This window comes from Pimephales promelas, chromosome 17, assembly GCF_988280905.1.
Source record: "Pimephales promelas chromosome 17, fPimPro1.hap1.1, whole genome shotgun sequence".
In the NCBI taxonomy this organism is placed as follows: domain Eukaryota; kingdom Metazoa; phylum Chordata; class Actinopteri; order Cypriniformes; family Leuciscidae; genus Pimephales; species Pimephales promelas.
The window spans coordinates 4,325,604-4,350,657 of record NC_142785.1 but is presented as its reverse complement, the minus strand read 5'-3'; the positions used below and the strand labels follow the sequence as shown (position 1 = coordinate 4,350,657).

Sequence of the window (25,054 nt, the reverse complement as noted above, 5' to 3'; positions counted from 1 at the left end):
TAAATTTAAAGTCTAAATTTTCTTAAGACAATACTGGCAACATAGGCTTAATAAAAATTACAGCATCAACTTGAAATCAATTATATCTAATTAAATGAAAAATAAAAAAATCTTTGTTATTGCTCCATTCGTCCTCTTCTCACTCCATTGATTTAAAAATGTCTTGCTCCTTACCTTAATCATCTTAATGATTCTAAACACAATATTGTAAATGTAGATCTAGATTAAATTTATATGTTTTCTGCTTTGAAAATATCATTGCTCTTTCCACCGAGGCAATGTTCCTCGATGTGACCGCATTAGCTTAGAAACATAAAAGCTCTGAATTGTTAGTCATATTCAATCTCGGCACATGAATATTGCTAATTTCATGGACTGAATAAATTACAATTTATCATAATGCAGTTACAAATTTCATGTATTTCATTATGCAAAATCAAAAGTTTAATTTCATTAACAGAAATGTAAAGACTGCACTTAATTCAATGCACAAAACTGACTTCAGGAAATAAATTCAGTTAATTCCATTTTATGCCTATAAACACCTTTTGTTAATAGACTGCATATGTCCATCAAAAGTTTTTTTTTTTTTTTTTTTACTTTTATTTATGAAATTTGAATGCACTGTGAGGTGTTTTCTGGTATCCATTAAATGAAAAATGCACTCAGCCTTTTATCGTTTAATGGTAAGAGAATATACATGTATTTTATAATTATCTTTTAATCTTTACGGCGAGTGAATCATAAAATGGTCCATGTATTCATCAGAATGTCTTAAAAGCCTGTTTTCTTGATATGACCATTAGAGCCCAATTCTGGATCTCTGCAGGAAGTGAAGATGACAGTGATGGGTAATAAGGAGTGTGACTGCAGGTTTCAAGACGTTCCATTTTGGGAAATAACAATCACTCCAACAATGATCTGCGCTAGAGGAGAGACGGGCAAAGGACCATGTTTTGTAGGTTACAACAGTTACCACAACATTGTTGAATTTCTTGAGTGTGATTGGGACAATTTCCAAGGGGTTTCATTTTAAATGCATTCCATCATTAATTACTCACCCTCATGTTGTTTTGACTGTAGTTCATCTTCAAAACACAAACACAGATCTTTTTGATGAAATATGAGAGCTTTATGTCCATCCATTGACAGCTATGCAACTGACACTTTGATGCTTCACAAGTTTATAAAGGGATTGTAAAACTAAATCATATGAATTGAGCGGCTTAGTCAAAATTTTCTGAAAAGACACGATCAGTTTATATCACGAACAGATTTAATTTAGTCTTCTAAACATTCATCCACTCGCTCATCAGTTGTGGGAAACAGAAGCTTAAGCATGTTTGCTTGACGTGCGAGAAAAAATTAATTCTCATGTTATGCCACACATTTGAGCTTCAGTGAGAACCAATAAGATTCTTTCTCGTGTTGAGCGGCACATTTTAGTTTCTGCAAGAACCAGTGAAATTTGTTCTCACGAGTCAAGCAGGTTTGGTTATCTTCTGTTTTTGTTCGCTGATCAATGTTTATATGTGAATAAAAAACGTCTCGGTTACGTATGGTAAACCTCGTTCCCCAAGTAGGGAACAGAGACGTAAGTCAAGAATCGATGGAAATCACTTGCGAGAGCCTATCTACTTTGAGTGAAACTAAAAGAGCCATTGCACATTGGCATGCGATAATCGCATCCTTGTTTTTCCGCTGAGGAGCCGGACCTGTGACTGGGCCGTACAGTCGTACCTCTTACCATACGCAACTGAGACGTTCCCAAGGTCAGTCACGACTAAGCAAGTCGAGACTGCCTGAGCCTCCTCCCTGACGGCAGTGTTGGACAGAAGTAGGAGCTCTAAGCAGAGAAGGTCAGTCACTGCTGTTCTGCAAGACCATCTCAGTGTGACTTATTGGATAATGCTGGGAAAGCGTGCCCTTGGGAAAGGGAACACTGCGGAAGCCATGTCCTACCCCGGAGGGAGGCATTGTTATGGGGTAGTACAACATATCTCAACAGTCTCTGGGGTTGTTCCAGCCTAGTTACAGGGGGGAAAGAACACCACTAGAGACAACGAGGGGAAAGGGAAAGACATGGTCTCTTCTGCAGAGGAGCTGATCGTGGAGGAATACACATACAGTATAGGGTCACCGTAGGGCCCGCAACATATGGACACCAAGCCTTTCTCAGGTTTCACAATGCATACGAGTGTAGGCCTGGCGTCAGACGCTCCGCAATGTCTGACTGCCGCTAGGGTTACAGAGGAACCCACAGGGTTAGCCATTTCTGGGGAACACTACTGGAGGAAATAGACACACGTATCCGGCCCATGGAGGCGGGAGTGGCGTTACAAGCCGACACTAAGAACGGGTACTTCACGCTACTGGCCACTGAGGGCGAGTATACGGGAGGTACCAGCTTTACAAGGAGGATATAGAATCTAGTGAGCATGTTAGATGTCGCCCAGCCCGCAGTTCTACATACATCTGTAAGCAAGGCACCTTGAGCCAGCACCCAGGAGAAAGCAACACTTCTAGTTGAGTGTGCTCGCAACCCGAACATGCAAGACACGCCTTGGGCTTCGTAAGCCAGGGCAATGGCATCCTCTATCCAGTTGGCCAACCTCTGCTTGGAGACAGCCTTTCCCTTCTGCTGGCCTCTGTAACAGACAAAGAGCTGATCTGAGGCTCTAAAGCTTTGCGTTCTGTCCACGTATAACCTCAAAGAGAGGACGGGATAGAGAAAACCTCCTCCGAAGGCAGCGCTTGCAGGTTCAGTACCTAGTCCCTGAAGGGAGAGGTAGGAACCTTGGGCACGTATCCAGGCCAGGGTCTCAGGACAGTCTGAGAGTTGGCCAAATTCCAGGCACGATTCGTCGACCGAAAATGTTTGAAGGTCCCCTACCCTCTTGATGAAAGCCAGAGCAGTCAGTAGCACTGTCTTTAGTGACAGGATCTTTAACTCAGCTGACTGCAGTGGTTCAAAGGGAGGTCTCTGCAGTGTGCTTAGCACCAGAGACAGGTACCAAGAGGGTATAGAGGGGGGGGGGGGTGAGGCGGATTCACTCTCCTCGCTCCCCTCAAGAATTTGACGCTCAGGTCATGCTTTTCCTATGAATTACCTTCTGCATCGTGATGTGCGGCGATAGAAGCAACATACACTTTGAGGGTGGAGGGAGACAGCCTTCGCTCCAACCCATCTTGCAGGAAAGAAAGCATGACTGATCGGACATCTTCGGGGGTCTTCAATGAACAGATTCCACTTCAGAGCGTAGAGGCTCTAGCAGAAGTGATGGTGTCTACCACCTGGGGGTAGATCACCTAGAACCTCTGTGTCCTATCCAGGGACTAGACATGGAGTTTCCAGAGGTCTGGATGCACGTGTCATAGAGTTCCCCGTCTCTGAGAAGTAGGTCCTTCCTCAGAGGAATAGAGTGCCGAAGTTATCACATCACTTTGTAGGCCAAAACACAGAAGTGAGTTAGCATTTTTGCGCTCCAGGTTCCCTCGCTCTTTTTTTTGAGTTTTTGCTACATCGCCTGAAAGAAGTTCTGTGGTGTATAAAGCCTATATGCATTTTGGATTAACTTGTAAAGATTATCTTGATAGACAAAACTTGTAAGGGTCACAACTCTTTGTTGAACACATCTTATTTTTTGTGATTTTCCAAAAGTCTATGGGGAAAATGCATAGCTTTTTTCGATCGAGGGAACCCATGCGATGCTAACTTCTGAGTTGTTCTACAAAGTGACGTCATCTCTTCGGCACTCTCTGGGCCAAGGAGGTGATGTCGCGAGGAGCATCTCCTCGAGTTCTGGGAATCAGGTCCGGTTGGGCCAATAAGGCTCAAGTAACAAGACCTTCTCCTCGTCCTCCCAGTCTTTGCACAGTGTCTGTGCGAGAAGGCTCACTGGGGGAAAGGCATACCTCATACCGGGCATACCAGGTTCCCTCGGTCAGGGAGTAAAACAACTGGCTATCGGTCGAGTCCGGAGAGGCAAACAGATATATCTGTGTGTCTCCGAAGAAATCCCATATCAGTCCCATATACCTGGGGATGTAGACACCACTCTCCCATCCTTGGCTGTCGCGAGAGCTCGTCAGCTGCACGATTGAGCATGCGAGGGATGTGAATGGCACAACGCAAACTCAGATGCTTCTGACTCCATTGGAGGAGATGGCGAACCAGTTACGACATGTGGAGGGAGTGTAGACCACCTTGGCGATTAATGTACGCAATGGTCGCAGTTTTGTCCGAATGGACCAGTACATGCTTTGCCATGTAGTGGCCCTTTGAGGGGGCAGCGCAACTCGGGGCAATTGATATGCCAATTCAATTGAGGCACCATCCACAGACCTTAGACTGCATGCCCGTTGTATATGGCCCCCCAGCCGGTGGCAGAGGTATCGGTGAAGACCACAGCCTAACTCAACACTTGTTCTATGGGAACATTTCCCGTAGAAACGAAGGGTCTGACCACGGGCTGAAGGTTTGTAGGCAGTGTACCCGGTACGTGCCACTCTGCCACTCCAATCTCGGGGGCCTTGAAGACAGTATATGAAGCAATCCGATCGAAGTTACTGCGGCTGCGGATGCCATAAGACCCAGGAGCCTGTTTCACTGGGGCCGCTGTCCTGCTCTTGATTGTACTTGATTGTAAGCCGTTCAACATTGACCAGACGCACTGGTTGACCGAATCCTACTCCATACCGAGATAAGAGATCTTCTGCACAGGGGAGACATTTGCAGTGAGGTGGAACCCAGGGACTTGGCTTGGGAGGCACTGAGACGGCCCGAAGCAGAGTCTGAGTGTGTTGTGTGGGAGCATGGGAGCATTGTTCACTGCAATCCCCTCCCTTTTGTGTCCCAGAGATGGAAGAAATTGCTCTTTTATTGAAAATGTGGGTTTTTATTGAAAATGTGGGTGGAGGCAGCAGCTGGCCGTCAGGGAAGGATGTGCTTAATCGCCTCCGTCTGCTTCTGTGCTGCGGTTAACTGCAGGGCAAAGTTTTCCACAGTGTCGCCGAAGAGTCCGGCCTGGCCTTCAGCCACAGGTGTCGCTCCTGGACCACTAACGTGGACATCACCCGACCCAGGGAGCGTGCAGTGTATTTTGTTCCTGTTTAACCCCTGGGTCGAAACTACCCTTGTGCAATTCCTTTAGCGCCTTGGCCTGGTAGACCTGGAGGAGCGAGAGCGGATGAGAACTTACAAGCCCGGGAGGGGTGAGATGAATTTCCCCGCCAGGAGGTTGCGGTCTTGGGAAATACTGTAGCTGCATCGCCACAGACCGCTCCACCGGGGGGATCTCCACATAACCATTAGCCGCTCAACCGTCGCGGGTAGTGAGGGAGGAAGAGGCACCAGTTTCGGGCAGAAAAAGGTGTTGTTCATGTTCTGGTAACCTCTTCATGCACTTCTGGAAAAAAAGGCACTGGGGCAGGACGATGAGAACCAGCACGGGCCACCCCGAGGTACAAATCGGCTAACCGTGAAGGTTCGGGACATGGTGGAGGGTTCCAATCGACCCTGACTCTTACAGTGGCCCGGGAAGGCATAGCCATGAGCTCTGGGTCTCTGGGTCTGAATCCGAAGGAAGGCAGCGCAGCCGAGTCTTAATCCCCAGAGGACATTAGCTCACCCTCCGATGCAGCGACCGACATTTCATCATTACTCCCCATTCGTCAGTCTTGACTTACCTAGTAGAAATAAATTAATGAAGGGGAACTAAATTAAATCTTTTCATCATACTAAGCAATTGTGTCTCTTCAGAAAATTTGGACTAAACCGCTCAATTCATATGAATTAGTTTTACAGTCTCTTTATGCAGTTTTTGAAGCTTCAAAGTGTCAGTTGCATAGAGGGACAGAAAGCTTTCAGGTTTCATCAAAAAGATCTTCACTGTGTTCCAAAGATGAACGAATAGCTTATGGGTTTGGAATGACATGTAGGTGAGTAATTAATTACAGAATTGTAATTTTGGGGAACTACCCCTTTAATTTCACTTAATATTACCTAAGTGAAGTTAAAAGGATATATATTAAATAAATTGTATATATTTGTGTAAACACATGTAATCACATGTAGCCTACATGTATTATCATTAAATAAGTTAAGCTTTCTTCAGACAAAATCTGTTCTATTTTAAAATGAATATTTTGATGATATGAATTTACGTTTCTGTCTTTCTTTTTTTAGGGATATTCTGGTGGTGTATTACAGTGTAAGCAGGGTTCTGTATGGATCTTAGCTGGTGTAGCTAATTCTTTAGGGATTTCTTGCTTCATTGATCTTGCACCTGACAGTTATACTAGAGTATCTGAATTCCAAAACTGGATCTTGGAAAATGTTAATGGACCAGACATTGGATTTGTGACTTTTAAATCTGATGGTAAAGATAAGGACAGCAGCTTCCTGTGCTATGGAGAAGAGACAGGTAAGAATAAAAACAAGGTTCTGTTCATAAGTAAATGTTGCAATAACAATAAGTTTACACCATTTATTCAACTTGGGTAGTGTTTATTTCTGCACATTTATTTAGGAGCAGGTAAACAAAACAAAAAAAAGTCATATGCATCAGGTGCAATTAAAAATATCTTATTTATTTTCTTAGTATTTCGTTTTATCAGCCAAGTATTTTTTTCCAAGCACATTGTTTCCTGGCAGACTGATTAGATCTGTGCACTAGTGCACCTGTGCCCCAGCTGAAAATGTGTAGGAACCAGTTAACTGACAGAAAGTGCCAATTCCAGCGAGTTCTTGCCATTTTAACAAAATGTGACATTACATTTCTATATCATACTCATGGAATTCTGTTGGAGATTATTACACCCCCCAAACCCCCCTCCCCCATTTTTTTTAGTTTCAGGCCTTTTCTACCCATTTGAAAATGGAGACATTAATCCCTCTCAAGATGATGGAAGCTCTCCTGTAATATTCTTGGAAAACCCCTTTGTATATTTTGGACGTGTTTATCAACAGACTTATGTAAGAACATTGTCTTCATAAATTCTGTTTTATGTATGAGTGTACGTACTGTACTGTACATGAGTGTAAGTGCAATTATAAGGTAGTTTGACTTCACTCCATACCCAAAATAAAACAAAAGAACAGAGCTATTGTCAAAATCGTCAAGAAAAACTTTTGAGGAATCATTTAAACTGAACCATTCTTTCTTTCTTACCTTTTTGTATTAATTTTTTTTATGTTATATATATATATATTTTTAGTAAAAACTGCGTTTTAAATTGCATTTTATACATGTCCCAAGTTAAACAATTGCAAACCTCATTTAAAAAAAAAAAGAAAAAGTAAAATAAAACAGATCATGCACTGTACATTTGTGAAAGAAAAAAACCTTGGCTTTTTAAGAGTTTCAGTGCCTGTTTTATACTGCCAAATCTCTTTATAATATTGTTTTATATCTGCTTCAGGTTAATAACAACGGGCATTTGACATTCGATGGGCCTCTTTCAGATTATTTACAGTCACAAGTCAACAGAGACATCATTGCTCCACTGTGGACAAACATGGACAACAGTGTCACTGGAAGCATCTCCTATCGTCAGGTCACCAGAGGCGGACTCTTACTAGCAGCCTCGAACAACATTAACCAGTATTTTCCCAGTCTGAACTTCACTGCCTCATGGCTGCTCATTGCCACTTGGGATGAGGTACCATACTTTAACAACTCACGATCGGTAAGCCAGCCTATCTTTTTTTAGGGCCCAAGCCCTGAAGGGGCGAAGGCCCTATTGTTTTCCTTGGGATTATTTATTATTCTTCTTCTTCTTTTTATTTTTCTGCTACCTTTTGGGCATTTTTGGGGCCCTTAACATGCTCGAAAACTCTTGAAACTTTGCACACGGGTCAGAACCCGCGGCCATCAGAGCCGGGCTGAAGATGGTACCCGGGCGTGGCAGGGCGGCTCGTCAGCGCCCCCTGGAACGGGGTCCGAACACTTGGTCCATAACTCAAACACGCTTGTATGTAATAATATGAAACTTGGTACACATGTTGATCTCATCGTTTCATCTATACCTCGCGCTCTTACTTTTTACCCCAGCTCAACAGGAAGTCGGCTATTGAGGTTTGTTTGTAAAACGCTCGCAATGGAATGTCAAATACTCCTCCTAGAGCTTTGATCCAAATTCGACTAAAACTCAGTCAGCGTGAAGTCAAGACATTGAGGATGAAAGTTTGCGAGGGGATTTTTGATATCTCGAACGGTTTGTCCGTGGCGAGGAAACGAAATCATGGCGAGAAACGTGAAACAGGAAGTGTGTTATAACTTCAGCATACATTAACTGATCTTGATGAAACTTCATCAGTGTGTTCGCTGTAAGAGGACGATCACATGGATGTGACTATTGTGAGTCAAAGTTATAGCGCCACCAACTGGCAGCAGGAAGTGTGTCACTTTCAAAATGCTTTGATATCAACCTTTTATTTTTACCCGATTTGCTTCAAACTTCATCTGTATAATGTAAACATACGATAGATGTAGACCTGTGAATGGATTCTTGATATCTTTGAAACTGTTGCCGTGGCGACGCATCAAACTTTACCCTTCTTTTAGGATGCTTTTAGGATGCTTTTGAGACCCTTAGCATGCTTCAAAATGCATGAAACTCGACAGACACATCACATTTATTAGCCAGTAGACATGTGCAAAGTTTCAGAAACGGGCGTGGTGAGGGCTCAGTAGCGCCACCTTTTGACAAAAGTGGGGTTGTTAGTTTTAACTAGAGTTACAAAAATTGGTATGTATATTGTACTCCTCGAGCCGGACAACTTTCTAATTTACACTTATTAGCTAGGACCCACAGAAACTCAGATATTTTTGTTTGAATATGGTCACTCTGAGCCTACATGTCTCTGTGTCTTTGGCTGGCTGGCTGGCTGTCTGTGTGTGTGTGAGTGTGCAGGGGGAGGGGGCTTAACCATTTCACTGCTGTGTGTATGACCTGCATAAAGAAAATACATTTCTCAAGCCTGGTATTTTTTAAATAAGTTTTTATTTTTATTTTTTATAAGTAAAGACATATAACTAGTTTAATTGTAGTGCATTGACAATAGTTTTATATAATTAGTTTATTAATCAGATTAACTTGGTCAATAAACTTGGTCTGAAAATTTGGTCCATAAATCAAACACACTTGCATGTAATAATATGAAACTTGGTACACATATAGATCTCATCGTTTCATATATAGCCTACTTCACACTCTTACTTTTTACCCCAGCCCAACAGGAAGACGGCTATTTAGGGTTGTGTTTAAAACACATGCAATGGAATTTCAAGTATTGCTCCTAGAGCACTGAACCAAATTCGACAAAACTCGATCAGCGTGAAGTCAAGACATTAAGAATGAAAAGGTGCCAAGGAATTTTTTATATCTCGAACGGTTTGGCCGTGGCGAGGAAACGAAATTATGGCGAGAAACATGAAACAGGATGTGTGTTATAACTTCAGCATACATTAACTGATCTTGATGAAACTTCAGCAGTGTTTTCGCTGTAAGAGACCGATCACATGGATGTGACTATTGTGAGTCAAAATTATAGCGCCACCAACTGGCAGCAGGAAGTGTGTCACTTTCAAAATGCTTTGAAACCAATCTCTTATTTTTAACCGATTTGCTTCAAACTTCATCTGTATAATGTAAATACACGGCAGATGTAGACCTGTGAATGAATTTTTGATATCTTTGATACTGTTGCCGTGGCAACGAATCGAACTTTAACATTCTTTTTTGATGCTTTTGGGACTCTTAGCATGCTTGAAATTGCTTGAAACTCAACAGATACATCACATTTATTAGCCAGTAGACATGTGCAACTATGGCAAAAGATTAAAGTAATGTCAAAAAAGTAAACACTAAAAGCCTCATATCTTCTAAAAATGTAATTATACATCATTTGTTTCTAAATTAAATTATACAAATATTATAACTTCCCCAATTTTTCCTTTTTTTCATTTAAGAATTATGTTTACGTTCAAAAACAGCCATAATTGTTGTAAAATTCATAAAAAAATAATAATCTGAGTCATACGTAGTGCTATACTGCCCTCTTGTGTTCAATATCAGGTAGGCCTATTGTGTATATTCCCACCGGTTAATCAACGTGTGACTCCGCTGGGACTTGGGAGCTTTTAAATCGCTTACTTAAAATCGAAAGTCGAAATACGGATGTCCGCACAAGACATTAATGGTGTGGAGTAGAGCGAGCATTTTAAATAAATTCCTATTAAGTAGGATTGAACTAAACAGAAAGAATGTTCACTCTGTTCTGCTGGTTCCTCGCTGGTGGATCATATGATTACTTTGTCATAATCTATGACAAAAATGCTATTATAAACCATATTAATAATAGATAATACACATTGCTCTTATTTTTGAAAAATACATTCATGAAAAACAAGATAACAAAAATCATAAAAAAAATATAGCCATGGCTGCTATAAATGTTTGAAATGCATAGGACAGATGTTTAATGACGCAGCAACATATAATTGAAAGGCAATTAATAATCTGTCATTACGTCACTGCATTATGATATTACGGCTCCGATACGGTGCAGCACAAAGCACTTATGTGCATCCCGAGCGGAGAATGATGTGCTTGAAGCCACATGAAGTTACAGCGCAGTGAATCCGTATTGAAAAGTTCAAAGCACAAAGGAAATACATATTTATGAACAGTGTATTATACATTATCTATCTATGCAATAGTTTATTGAGCCTTCTCTTTTAAAGGTTTTAAATTTCAGTTACTGTGTGCGTGAAGAACAATTATAGTGCTCTGACTCTAGTGTTGTGATCTAACCGACAGCGTCCGACACCCGGTAGAAAGTAACACGGTTAAGTTACAGCAATAAAGTCCAGCAAGAAAAAGTTTCTTCATTCGAAAATATAGACATTTAGACCTTTATCTTAAAGATCCAGTATAATAGGATTAACATTCAATCATCTTGAAGATCGTTTCATCATTGACTGTAACCGAATGTGACGTGCTGTTTGAATGCTGAATGGAGAATGACTGACAGGCGCAGAGAGGGAAAAGTTTGTGTTCTTGAATTTAATGACTTAAATATTAATTTCTATATCACATAATAGCTTCAGAACACTAATAATACAGTACACAAAAACTTTATGGTACTTTAGAAAGTTTTTGTGCCTTTGTGCCTAACATAGAATAGTATATATGCACAATATAGAATTTGAATCAGCCTCGTCAAAGATGGCAGTGTCAGAGCCGATACCGATCCTGAGTATCTAATCGGCGCACTTCTTTTCAACAGTCAAATTGAAATTGAAATTGAAATTGCTTGAAACTCAACAGATACATCACATTTATTAGCCAGTAGACATGTGCAACGTTTCAGAAACGGGCATAGTGCAAGGACTAAATAGCGCCACCTTTTGACAAAAGTGGGGTTGTTAGTTTTATCTACAGTTACAAAAATCGCTATATACATTGTACTCCTCAAGCCGGACAACTTTCTAATACATAGTCATTAGCTCGGACCAAGAGGAAGTCAGATATTTTGGTTTGAATATGGTGAGCCTCTCTCTGAGCCTACATCCCTGTATGGCAAGCCCTTTTAACATTTAAAAGCTAAGTTTGCCTGTCCGGAATTAACATTGTAGATATCAACAACGTCTTTCTGTCTATTCGTAATTACATTTTGGATAGTTTGTATTATCATTTAAGATATCTGTAACATAATTGTGACTAGTCGAAATGACAGAGTATGGCAAGCCGTTTTAACATTTAATCATAAAAGGGCCAAAGCCTTCGGCACCGCCACCCGGGTGCATTTAGGTAACTAAAGGAACCGGGGTTGCGGTGCCACCGGCTTGGGCCCGCCATCGCTGCTCGCAGCTATATTTTTTTTTTGTAATTTGTAATTTGATGGGATATATTGACATGTTTAATTTCAATATCTTTTGGTGTCTCTAAACAAAGAAGCAGAGGAAATATGTCTTTAATTGATTTGAAAATGAAAGTTCATTTTCTCTTTACATGTTTTTATTTCTCTAAGAATGCAGGTAAACCCTAAGGCATCAACATCATCGAAATTGCTCCAAACTAAAATAACCTTTAACTATAGTTGTTAAACTGACAGAGTAAAGGTGCTGTCATGTTAACCGTTCACTGGCAAATTCTAGTCAACAGGAAACCCTCTGATGTAAACCGATTTTGCGTCATGCAAATTCGATGTGATGTTGGTTTGAAATTGACTTCTGCGTGAACACTACTTTATACAGTACATTGCTATACTAGACAATTAACCTTTATTTGCCTGTCAATCTTGATAAATAATGTATGAATGAATGTCGCTACCCATAATTTGGATTGAAAAAAAAAGAAGAAAACTGTTTATGATTATTAAAGCACATAAATGGGAAGATAAATTGCTTTTATTTAAGTCATTGCAGAATTAATCAAACATAAAGACCAAATTTCTCTTTGTCAATGAGCTATTAGAATAATTTTCGGTTTCTTTAACAGAGTTCATCTTTTCAAGTTGTTTTGGTCTCTGGTGGCTCTCTGTCTTTTGTCATGATGAACTACGGGAATATCTCCTCTACAGATCAATGGTTTCAGGTTAGAAAGAGTTCGAACCGTATCTCTGAACTCTAAGATAATATTAGAGAGCTCTGCACCACAAAGCTTTTTTGATGATGATTGATTTTTCTACTCAGGCTGGCTATGGCACAACAGACTCGACAAATTATTCCTCAATCCCTGTGCCGGATGAAAATAATCTGTCCAACTCCAGCAATGTCAATGTCCCGGGACGCTGGGCATTTCGTGTTGATGGTGGACCTGAAGAGGGTAATCCTGTGCAATGTTCAATGAGTTTTTTTGAAACCATTTACTACATTTGATCAAATCAGACCCGACCAACCCAACTTATAAAAGAAGTTGAAAATGTTGGCGACCAGTGTAAAAAGTATAGATTTAAAGTCACTGTAAGATGTTGGAAAACCACACATAAAATGATACATTTGATCCATGAAACATTTTGTACAATATTAATTTAGGGCTTTGTTAAAACACTCAACCTTTAAAACCACTAAATAATCTACAATTTAATATTAGGATGTTCCTTTTTCAATTGCAGGAATCTTTTACCCATATGGAGACGAGGATACAAAGAACCCTGCGGAGGATTTCGGAAGTTCTCCACTGATCACCCTAGATCAGCCATTTGTCTACTTTGGGCTTGTTTATAATCAACTATTTGTAAGCAGCTTCGTCACATTCAGAACATATCTTAGTTTTATTGAAACAACACAAATAGCTTTATATTCCACATTAAGAATGTTACTTGAAAGTCCCGACGACTGAGCTTTTACTGGTCTCAAAACAGGTGAATAACAAAGGATACTTGACTTTTGAAGAACAGTTTTACCAGTGGTATCCGTATGATTTTCCTGCATACTCGACTAGAGACATCATCGCTCCTCTGTGGACAGACATTGACATTACACGCAAAGGAAGCATCTCTTATCGACAAGTAACAGATGGTCATGTCTTGAATCGGGCTTCAAGAGACGTAAACCAATATTACCCCAACTTAAACTTCTCTGCCACATGGGTTTTTATTGCTACATGGGATAAAGTACCGTACTATGGATACAGGCGGATAGTAAGTTTGATTAGTTAATAGTCTGTTTTGTTCAATTGTACCAATATGACAGAAGTTTGTTATGAAGAAACAGTATCTCATGCTCTCTGTATTTATGTAGTAATTCCCTTTATCTTTCAGGAGTCGACCTTTCAAGTGGTTTTGGTGTCTGGCAAAAACATGTCATTCACACTCATGCATTATGGTCATATTTCCCCAGGCTTATATTCTGTTAAGGTAAAGCAATTTGAAAAAGACACTGAAATCAAAATGTCATTTTAAGTGTTTGCTTGTCACTGAACTTTTCATCTTGTTCTTTAATTGACAGTCTGGATATGACACAAGTTATTCAACTGATTTCTTTACAATTCCCGTTTCTCACGTCACAAACCTGTCATACACAAGCAATGTCAACGTGATGGGTCGATGGGTATTTCAAACTTACAATACATCAGTAAACAATGGTACAGTAATTTAATAATTAAAAATACAATGCATTTATTGCATATCAAGTTTAATAGCTGTTTATTATTCGAAACATTCGAACAATTCATTGGTCATACTGTTGAAACAAAGTTACAAATAAATTGAAATGCTTTTCTGAAAAATAAACCTGTTTGCTTTCAGGTCTGCTCTATCCCTTCAGGAATGGGCACCATCTTCAACAGGATTATGGATTTAGATTATTTGGATTTCCAGTCAATTTTAATTTGCAAACAACATTTTCTTTCCTCGGGCGCACTTACAGCGACGTTTATGTGAGGACACTCATTAATGCTACTGTATTTTAACCATAATCACTTATTCTAGCTTCTAAAAGCTTTTGTATGTTTTATTATTGTTACTTCAACCCCATTAAAGGTGTACAAAAATGGATTGCTTACTTTGAATCGGCAGTTGTTTCCATCAAGTCCCCGAACTCTTCCAGCTTACACAGACATAGACATTGTTGCTCCACTATGGACAGATTTTGACAGCAGTGAGTTATACATTGAGGAATTCAGTGGTGCCCGAGTACTACAGCGAGCCACAAATGATATCCGTCAATATTTTCCTCAAACTAATTTCACTGCAGACTCTGTTTTTGCTTGTACTTGGGATAATGTGAGATATCGTAACACTTCAGCACAGGTAAGATTGGTTTTCATTATCAGTTTTCTCGTGAGTCGTGACTGTGATGATCATTTGATTTTGTTGTTGTTGTTTTCCAGAATTCCTCTTTTCAAGTACTGCTGATCTTAGGTTCTGGGTTGTCATTTATTATATTTAATTATGGCAGTATTCAACAAACTAATCGTAATATTGGAGTGGTGAGAACGCTTTTCAACTATTTTAAATTTTAAAATTAATTTTAAAAACTATTTTTCATTTTAAAATGTAATAACTTTTGCAGTATTCTGGACAGTTCAAATATATTTGTAGAGACGCAATAGAATTTTACAGTTTTACTGTAATGTGAGATTTTTTTCCTTGTAGAATTAGCTAAAGTTCCTCTTATCCTTAGATAATCATGTTTGTAATCATTATTTAGGCTGGATATGACACTATTGATTCAACCAGTTATTACACAATTCCTGTGTCTAACATCACTGACCTGACCGACTCCACAAATGTCAATGTTCCGGGCCGTTGGGCTTTTCGTGTCGACTCTTTGCCAGGAAATCTTGGTAATAATTGTTTTCTCTTCTCCTGAACTTATCTTTTAATCTTTGCATATTCTGTACCAAATCCATAACATGTGATGACCTGTTTTTTTCCCAGGTTTGTTTTATCCAACTGGCTCTCCAGTCTCCCAGAATCCCTGTCAAAGTAATGCAACCTCACCAACTGTGCACTTGCAGTATCCTTTCTTGTACTTTGGGCGCAGATACCACAACATATATGTGAGATGTTTTGTTAAACACATTACAGTTTAAGTATTGATGTATTGCAAGTCATATTGCTTGAGTCAAATTCTCAATTTCTCACTATAGGTCAACAATAATGGACATTTGACATTTGATGGACCATCTTATGAAAGAGTCCCCAATGCTTTCCCTGGCAACTCTACTAGAGACATTATAGCTCCACTCTGGGCGATGTTTGACTGTAGGGTCAATGGAAATATCTCCTACCGCTTGGTAACTCAAAGCCGTATTCTGGACCGGGCGAGAAATGATGTCAAACAGTATTTCCCTCTGTTTGGGTTCTCAGTAAATGCAGTCTTCATTGCTACTTGGGAGAGAGTGCCATACTTGAACAACACCTTGACGGTTTGTAGATTGAATGGTTACGGTAATAGTTTAGTTTTAAAAGGATTGCATACATTTTTGTTGAATGAGTTTTGTTGTAGACAATGTATATGTGTTTTCTCATTGAAACCATTTTTTTTTTTTTTTATCTGAAGGAATCCTCCTTCCAAGTCATTCTAGTAATTTGCAGGAGTCTTTCCTTTGTCATAATGAACTACGGAAATATCTCCTCAACTGATCAAAGTTTTCAGGTTGGACAGAATAAGAATCCTGTTACAAATGAAATCTCAGATAATAATAATGGTATATTAAATAAATGTTTTGGTTGACTGGGCAATTCATCATCTTTCATTATTCTTATTTATTTATTTTTTACTCAGGCTGGCTTTGACACGATAAACTCAACAAATTATTTTTCAATCCCTGTGACTGATGAAAATAAGCTCTCCAACTCCAGCAATGTCGATGTCCCGGGACGCTGGGTATTCCGTGTTGATGGCGGGCCTGAGGAGGGTAACGTCACTGTTTAATAGAAAGAATATGATATGAAAACGTAACATAAGAATGAAAAATGGAGGCATTATAAATGGTCCTTCTTCCTTTAAAACACTCATTATGATACTATTGGGAATATTAGGAATATTCTACCCATATGGAGATGAAGAGGATGAGAAAAACCCACCGTCGGATGATGGAAGTTCTCCACCGATCCCCTTGCGGCAGCCATTTGTGTACTTTGGCCATGTATATGACAAAATATTTGTAAGGAGCATTCATTAATGACATTCATCAGTGTTGTAGTCGAGACCACCTCACTCGAGTCCGAGTCGACACCGAGACCAGAGAGAGTCGAGTCCGAGTCAAGACCGAGTCCATAGAGAGTCGAGTCCGAGACCAGAGACGGTCGAGTCCGAGTCGAGACCGAGACCAGTGAGGGTTGATCACCTAATTTACTTTTATTTACTTAGAGAAATCCTTTTTTTTTTTTTTTTTTTTTTTTTACTGAATTTACTTAAAGTTTAAAAAATATGATCAGTTTAGGGTAAAAAGGCCACATAGTAGGTGGTGTTAAAAGTAATTTTATTACAATTTGTTATGCGCAGTTGCGCACTAGAAAATCACCAATCACTGGGCGTGTCAATCAATTTAAAGAAATATTTTATTAACATACATTAATAATCATGATAAATATTTTTAATTGAACTCGAGTGGACTCGGAAATAAATCAGAGTCCTAAAAAAAAAAATGTTCGAGTACGAGTCAATTCCGAGTCCAAATGGACACGAGTCCATGACAAGACCAAGACCATTAAAATATGGTCTCGAGACCGAGTCCGAGACGAGTCCGAGTCTCGAGTACTACAACACTGCCTTTCATTAATAAATATTCCACATAGATGATGTTACTCAAAAATCCAGATAACACATTTTGATCCTACAGGTGAACAATAACGGAGACCTGACCTTCGATCAACCACTTTACCAGTGGAATCCCTATTATTTTCCTGCATACTCGACTAGAGACATCATCGCTCCTCTGTGGACAGACATTTATAATAGTGAGAAAGGAACCATCTCTTATCGACAAGTAACAGATGGTCATGTCTTGAATCGGGCTTCTAGAGACATTAACCAATATTACCCCAACTTAAACTTCTCTGCCTCATGGGTTTTCATTGCAACGTGGGATAAAGTACCGTACTATGGAGACAGAGAGGCAGTAAGATTTTCTTGTATTTATCGTGCACATTTATTGCGTAGCATCTTCCTTGAACTGAATTTTTCAGCATATTCAGAGTGATGCTTGTATTAATGAGGAACTTCTGGTCTCTTTCCCAGGAGTCGACCTTCCAGGTGGTTTTGGTGTCTGGAAAAAACCTGTCATTTACACTCATGCATTATGATTATATCACCTCCACCTATGCTGCCGAGGTAAAGCAGTGTGGAAAATGTGTCAAAAGTTCATGATCTTTTGCTTTGTGAAATGTTTTTGAATTTAATAGATTTTTTTGTCTTTGTGTTTTCTTTATTAACAGTCCGGCTATGACACAAATTACTCTACTAATTTCTTTTCAATTCCTGTTTCTGACATCACAAACCTGCCGTACACAAGCAATGTCAACGTCACTGGTAGATGGGTATTTCGTGTCGACAATTCGTCAGAAAGAAATGGTATATGTATATTGATGAAATGTACCATTTATAATTGTTGTCTCAAAACAAGCATTTGTTTGTTTCTTTAAATAGTGTAAGTTGTAAGTCTTATATGTGTATGTAACATCTGCTTTTGTTCTGGTTTACAGGATTTTGTGACAGAACTAACCCTCAAGGTACATTAATTTACATCAACAGTTTAGTTACTAGATTAAAAATAGATTTAAAAAAAAAAAAAAACATTGCAGACAATCTGACGCATGTCCCCTCAAATTTTTGAATGCAACTTCCAAAACAACAAATAATATTTTTAGTAAAAAGTGAAATATATATCAGTGTTGACAACTCGTCACCTTTTGATGAGATTCGCTGTTTTGAATCTTTTGAATTTACATGATTATTATTACAAAAGTTTTTATTGGTCTTTATGTAAAAAAAAGAACTTATCACTTAATATACCTATACATTTTTATTTTATTTTTTATATATTTTATTATAGATTCACATTGAAGTCTCTCAGACTTATGTGAAAGTACATTTTTCTTGGCTGCTTGAATACAGCAAAACAAGCTTGGGAATTAATAATATTTTCTCAGTTTTTGAAATGATAACCTTTTCATTGCTTTTTTTTTATTTGGATAATTTGATCATGTTTTTCCATGGTCATGTTGCATGATGCTATCTGCAGATGTACTGCTTGAAGTTCTTAGGTAAAACATTGTGGGTTTTTTTGTGTTTGCAGCCTCAGATGATCCTCCCAGTGCTCAGGTGTGTGGGAGAACCACACTTAGCCCCAGCAGCAGGATAGTAGGAGGTCAGAACGCTTCAGCTGGACACTGGCCATGGCAGGCTAGCCTTCTTATGTATGGCAGACACTTCTGTGGAGGTTCTCTCATTAACAAAGAGTGGGTGCTGACCGCTGCCCACTGTGTTGACAGGTAAACTCATTCAACTAAATACTTAAGATTTCATGGATGTTTTAAGTAGATTACATTTTAATTGATTTAAGAGCTGAGAGAGAGGACCCAAAAGCGAAAGCAGGTTATAATGTCTTTAATAGAAATTAGGCAATTGGCCGCATAAGCTGGCAAACAGAACGTCTCTCATAAATAAGGAACTAAAGCAGGAGATGACCCGAGACCGGGTAAAACAGGTCCGTAGATGAGAACAGCGAAGGCAAGCCGTAGACAGGTGTACTCCCTGGACAGAGCACAGGTTTAGCACAAACACACAAATGTAGAAGGTAGACAAGTGGGTAATGAAGACCAGTCAGGATGGCCTGGACAAGACTTGGTGAAAGAGTGATCGATCACAAACGTGTTCAAAGTTAATAATCTGGCAGAGGACAAAGAAAAGAAGGGAAAAAAGTAGAGATGCTAATCAGAGAGAAAGAGAGGATAGGTGTGGAAAAGAAGATTCTGATTGCATAGGGAGATGAATGAGGAACAGCTGAGTATGAATGAAAGCGCATGTAAGTGTAAGTGTGTGTGTGTGTGTGTGTATGAGACCAGGGCCCGTATTCATAAAGAATCTTAATGCAAAGAGTCGTTCCTAGTGTCAAAATTCTAAGAAAAGAAATCTCGTGGAAATCTCTTGAACTCTCGTCTCAGGCCTACAAGGAAGAAAAGTGATAGTCGAATAAAGTCGTTATTTTTGTTTGTTTGTTTCTGCACAAAAAGTATTCTCGTCGCTTGATAAACTTATACTTCATCCACTACTATCACATGGAATATTTAAACATTTCTTCATTGACTTTCTGGGCCGTCAATACCCAACCTCCCAACGATCCAATCAAATCCCGAAGGACAAAATCAAGCCCCGCCCTGCATTTTTTTTTCTAATTTCAGAAGCCGTTTCACTCAGATATATGTCACAACAAGGAAAAAATGACTATCTCAACTTCCGTTTCATGCCTACTTTAAGGCAACTAAACAACATATATATATATATATATATATATATATATATATATGCAGTATATATATATATTGTTACACTTTACAATAACAGTACATGAATAATCATGTATACTAATGCCTGAATTAATAATTACTTTACTATAAACTAATGATGACTCTAGACTTGTAGGCTACTAATGAAACAATGAGTCATATGAATTCCTTCATGAACATGAACATGAACATACCATCTTAACTACACATTTAGAAAATGCTTGTTAATTAATGCATTAATTAACACTTTGGATTATGTATCCTCTCAAAGTCACCAGAAGGGCCTTAACTATGCATTGGAGGGTTAAATGAATAATTAATTGTTATTGTTTGAAGGTCGATGAAAAGCTTCAGCTCCAGGGAAAAATGTACAGGTCACAGTGTAATTGTGATTAAACCGCATCTCGTTACCATCACCATCTCAAATATCAAGATAGAGGATCAGCATTTTCATGCACTACTATTTACATGAATCGTTCAGAACAACATTTACATTCATACAACAACATTTACAACATTCTAACATTTGTTATCTCCGTCATTTACAGAAAATTAATGAAGCTAAGTGACTTGATGTACAACACAGCTAGAAGCTAACCTTAACGTTTTCTAATGTTAGTCTAATGTTAGCCTAACGTTACGTTAGAGATGTTAAAGATAACGATCAAATACGTTGTTGACTTAGAACAGATGTAGACATCTTTGTTTAATTCTTGTTTAATTTATCCACGTTTAGTTAGTGTTTAGTGGGTCTACCGCATAACTTAATCCAGAGCAGACAAAAAAATAACAAAAAATAACACACCGTCGCCCAGCCTCTCGGGATACCTAGTGTCGGGAGTTGCATGTACATTTTGAGCTTAAAACGACAATAAAAAACATATAAAAACAAATGAAAACTGACTAACTGCAATGCATTTGAATTATCAGGTTATCGGGTTAGCTAAGGACACTGTGATTGGCTGATTACGTTTGGGGGCGTGGCTTAGCCATAGGTCAATTATTTGTCAAAAAGCTGCAGATAGTAGATTATGATTTTACACTTTAAATTATGGCAGTATTAAATTATATGTTTAATTCAAATTTAGATCACTTATTTATTCTTACGAAAACTGATTGATTTAGTTTACCCCTAAACGTTAATTAATGCAATAACCATCAAACATGTACAAACATGTTTAAGGCTGCTGTTATTCATGCATGAATCAGTGTGACTCCTGTTGTAGTTAAGGGTTGCTCTTCATTGGTTCATGATTAGTTCATATATTCACTAATCATGAGATAATGTTGAAGTACCTATTAATTCAGGTGTAAGTACATCAATATTCACGCCCTGTTATTGTAAAGTGTTTTTGTCAAAACTCTTTCTATTTCTTTAACCTCCTCAGTTATTCCATCTTTTCTTTAAACGTGGTTTTGGGGCGTCAGATCCAGAGAAACTTCAACCCCAATGAAGTGTTTAGAAATGTGAGGACAATCATCAAACATCCCAGTTACAACTATCTTACGAATGACAACGATATCGCTCTGCTCAAACTGGGCTCTCCTGTCAACTTCACTGACTACATCAGACCCGTGTGTCTAGCAGCTGATCACAGTGTGTTTAACAAAGGCACAGACAGCTGGATCACTGGATGGGGACACATTAGTGAAGGAGGTGAGAATTAATTTCTATTTCACTTCTTACTTACATTAAACTCAACATGAAACGCCTTTCACAAACCCATTCGAAACAGGATAGAGTAACAGGATTCTCATGTCTTTCCTACAGTGTCCCTCCCGTCCCCTAATGTTCTACAGGAAGTGAAGGTTCCTATAATCGGTAATAGACAGTGCAACTGTCTCTATGGAGTTGGAAATATAACAGAAAACATGATCTGTGCTGGTCTATTGGAAGGAGGCAAGGACTCATGTCAGGTACACAAACCCTGTTCAGTTCAAATAGCCTCTCAAAACAAACCCTGGGAGATTCTGAAGGGCAGGACCTTGTAGTAAAATGCTCAACCCTCGAACGCAGAAGTGCAGAAACAGCCTGTGTTGAGGGAGAATTGAGACATGAAAGTATAAGTCTTTCGTGGTCGTGTACTTCAGGTTGATCATTTTCACTTTCGAAACCAATTTCGGGGATGGATGCATCTGAAAAAGCGTTTCTGCCTGACCATTTTGAACAGTAGTTTGTGAAGTGGTGGACGCGCCTCTTCAGCCAAGGAGCCTCAGCTATCTGTAACGTTAAAGATCGATCGGCAGACTAGGCTGCTTTTTACAGTCTATGGCTACTACAGTCACTGAAAAACTGTTGCAGTGCCACTGCCCACAAACATTGACGTTAAGTGCTAACTACGTGAAATAGTAGTGGAAAGTCACTTACCGGAAAAATGGAGCGAAGTCCTCCTACATTGTCGGTTAGTGCAGTTTATAGCAGAGCAACCCATTTTATGTACGAAATTTCAATACAAATGTTCAGAAAGTATACATGTGTTGTGTCAGATCGTGGCCGAGTCGTCAAATTTCAGGAACTCCACTCGGCGCAGCCCGTAATCAGCTGTCAATCAAAGTTAACCACGCCCTTATTTGTCATACATTTTATATCTAAATATGATCTAAACTAACGAGTTAAACAAAAATTCATCACCCTCACAGTTGTCATGCACTCAGAACCTGAAAACGGACAGGGTCTATGGACATTTGCTCCCTTTTGGGACCTACCCCTACCGGGTTTTCGATGTATTTGCAGTTTTTCGCATTTATTTTTCGCTTTATTTTTCAGATTAGAATGTTGCCTCTTGGCCTACACTCAATGAACAACACCTCAACACTAAATTATAAAGGCCTGTCGATTTGGGAAAATAAAAGCCCGGGCTATTATTTGAAGTTTTACGGAATATTATTTAAGTATTCATAGTTAATTAAACGAAGATGAAACAGTTCTGGACAAAACCAGAAGAAAATAGAGCTGTCTGCCATATATTTTATACATTTTACATGATACATGACACATTTTTTAAAGATTCTTTGATGAATTGAAACACATTTATTTGAAATCGAAATAATTTCTTTAAATGCATCACTTACTGACCCCAAACTCTTGACCAGCCGTGTATGTCTCTTTCTACAATGATTGCATTGATTTGTATTTTCAGGGGGATTCAGGAGGTCCGATGGTGAGCAGGCAGAGCTCTGTATGGGTCCAGTCCGGTGTCGTCAGCTTTGGGATTGGCTGTGCTCGACCTGAATATCCCGGTGTTTACACCAGAGTATCCCGCTATCAGGAATGGATCTCCTCCTTTATGTGCAGCGATCCTCCAGGTTTTGTGCAGTTCACCTCCACTGGAACAGATTCTGACAACAGTTACACCTGCCCTGGTCTTCCTCCTCTTCCTCTTTCCTCATCAATAGGACCTGAACCTAAAATCCCATCTTCTGCAACATCTCTTCCACAAAATTCTTTGCTATCATATTTTCTGTTGCTTAATGCAATGCCCTTCTTGTTTTATGTGTAAACTACTCTTCTTCTTTTTTTAGAGAGAGAAATTACATTTTATTAAGCAAGGCATCAAAACTAATAGTAAAGACACTGTTCAAATAAATTGCTCTGTGTCACAAATAGCTCTGTGTCACAGGAATAAATTACATTTTAAAAGACAAAAATAGAAAGCAGTTATTTTAAAGAAAATTATTTCTCAAAATTACTGTATCATATCAACTCCAAACGTACAAAAATAGACAACAAATTGATGATAATGTAAATGGCGTTTGTGCTCACTGACACTCAATTACACTTACACTGATAATCTTACATTTTTTAATTATTCCTCAATTTAAATAGTTCTAAATAGTAATAATAAAATTGTAAATGGATACATGTTGTGTTTCACAAATCACAAAAATATATATTTTTTACTGGATATTGATGTAGCTACTTACCATAACATTTTTCCCAATCAATTTTCCTATTGTTTATGTTTATTATATATTATATATTTAAGAAAGTGTTGTAATGTCAAACTGACTTCCTTCTGTATCCTATGTTTTTTTTTTTTTTTTTTTTTTGTACAACAAGGGTATGTACAACAAGAATGTGTAATACATTTTAGAAATAATAACTTCATTGGTTATGGTGGTATAACAGGCTTTATTTCTTTTTTTTGAAAAAACTTTCTTAGACTCAGATCATGAGGAAGATCTCAGAAGTTTTGAAATATGTATAATATTCATATAATAATTGCCAAAAAATAAAGAAATGTAAAATACATTTTGGATTCTTTTACTGTTGGATAGCCGTTCATTTAACAAGTTTTCTAATGAGATTTGCCGTTTCGCAGCCATAACGCACCGCAGATGTGTGCAGTAAATAAGGGGTTAAACGGCCGTCACGCTTTTTCTGTCAGTGGTATAGAGTACCGGCTACATGCGAGAAGTAGCGGTACGCAAGAAAAAGTGCAGGTACGCTTAAGAGTAAAATGTAGAAGTGCCGGTACATGCGTACCGGTGAGTACCGCCCCACTTCGAGCACTGCTCAACACAACGCAGGCTGTCTGGCTTTTGAGTGAAGTTGCTGACTTGCTCTGCTTTCACTTCTCATTTCAAATAGTTCCCCTCACACTTCCTGGGATGTCGATGTTCCTACTGAGACTTGTGCCCAAACATGTGATTTTCCTCTAAACCCGTAAAACAAAAACCCAACCACAGCCGACTCTAAAGACTCTAAAGAGACAGAATTTGTATAATAGAAAACGCATGATCATCGTACAAGAATATCAATAATATTTGCATGCAATGCCCAATCCTGTTCCTGGAGACCTACCTGCAGAGTTCAGATCCAATCCTCAAGTCAATTCACCTTTATTTAAACTCGCCTAAAGGATTATTAGGAACGCCATATTAATACTGTGTTTGACCCCTTTCGCCTTCAGAACCGCCTTAATTCTACGTGGCACTGATTCAACAAGGTGCTGAAAGCATTCAGAAATGTTGGCCCATATTGATAGGATAGCATCTTGCAGTTGATGGAGATTTGTGGGATGCACATCCATTCATTCCACCACATCCCAAAGATGCTCTATTGGGTTGAGATCTGGTGACTGTGGG

The 25,054-nt window shown here is 38.9% G+C and overlaps 1 protein-coding gene across 1 annotated transcript in view; it reads left to right on the top strand.

The window, feature by feature from the left end:
• Positions 1-24,263, top strand: part of LOC120468973 (uncharacterized) — a 35,359-nt gene extending 11,096 nt beyond the window's left edge. The window contains exons 6-32 of the mRNA XM_089121788.1: positions 807-958; positions 6,188-6,425; positions 6,852-6,976; positions 7,423-7,689; positions 12,508-12,603; positions 12,702-12,834; positions 13,124-13,245; positions 13,373-13,651; positions 13,772-13,867; positions 13,959-14,094; positions 14,258-14,388; positions 14,492-14,761; positions 14,842-14,940; positions 15,162-15,297; positions 15,392-15,513; positions 15,604-15,882; positions 16,017-16,112; positions 16,242-16,374; positions 16,499-16,623; positions 17,302-17,580; positions 17,700-17,792; positions 17,897-18,032; positions 18,164-18,190; positions 18,757-18,952; positions 21,355-21,623; positions 21,738-21,883; positions 23,107-24,263. Coding sequence (XP_088977914.1) covers positions 807-958; positions 6,188-6,425; positions 6,852-6,976; positions 7,423-7,689; positions 12,508-12,603; positions 12,702-12,834; positions 13,124-13,245; positions 13,373-13,651; positions 13,772-13,867; positions 13,959-14,094; positions 14,258-14,388; positions 14,492-14,761; positions 14,842-14,940; positions 15,162-15,297; positions 15,392-15,513; positions 15,604-15,882; positions 16,017-16,112; positions 16,242-16,374; positions 16,499-16,623; positions 17,302-17,580; positions 17,700-17,792; positions 17,897-18,032; positions 18,164-18,190; positions 18,757-18,952; positions 21,355-21,623; positions 21,738-21,883; positions 23,107-23,466 — 4,541 coding nt within the window. The 3' untranslated portion in view covers positions 23,467-24,263. The remainder of the gene's footprint in view (positions 1-806; positions 959-6,187; positions 6,426-6,851; positions 6,977-7,422; positions 7,690-12,507; positions 12,604-12,701; positions 12,835-13,123; positions 13,246-13,372; positions 13,652-13,771; positions 13,868-13,958; positions 14,095-14,257; positions 14,389-14,491; positions 14,762-14,841; positions 14,941-15,161; positions 15,298-15,391; positions 15,514-15,603; positions 15,883-16,016; positions 16,113-16,241; positions 16,375-16,498; positions 16,624-17,301; positions 17,581-17,699; positions 17,793-17,896; positions 18,033-18,163; positions 18,191-18,756; positions 18,953-21,354; positions 21,624-21,737; positions 21,884-23,106) is intronic.
• The last annotated feature ends 791 nt before the right edge of the window (positions 24,264-25,054 follow it).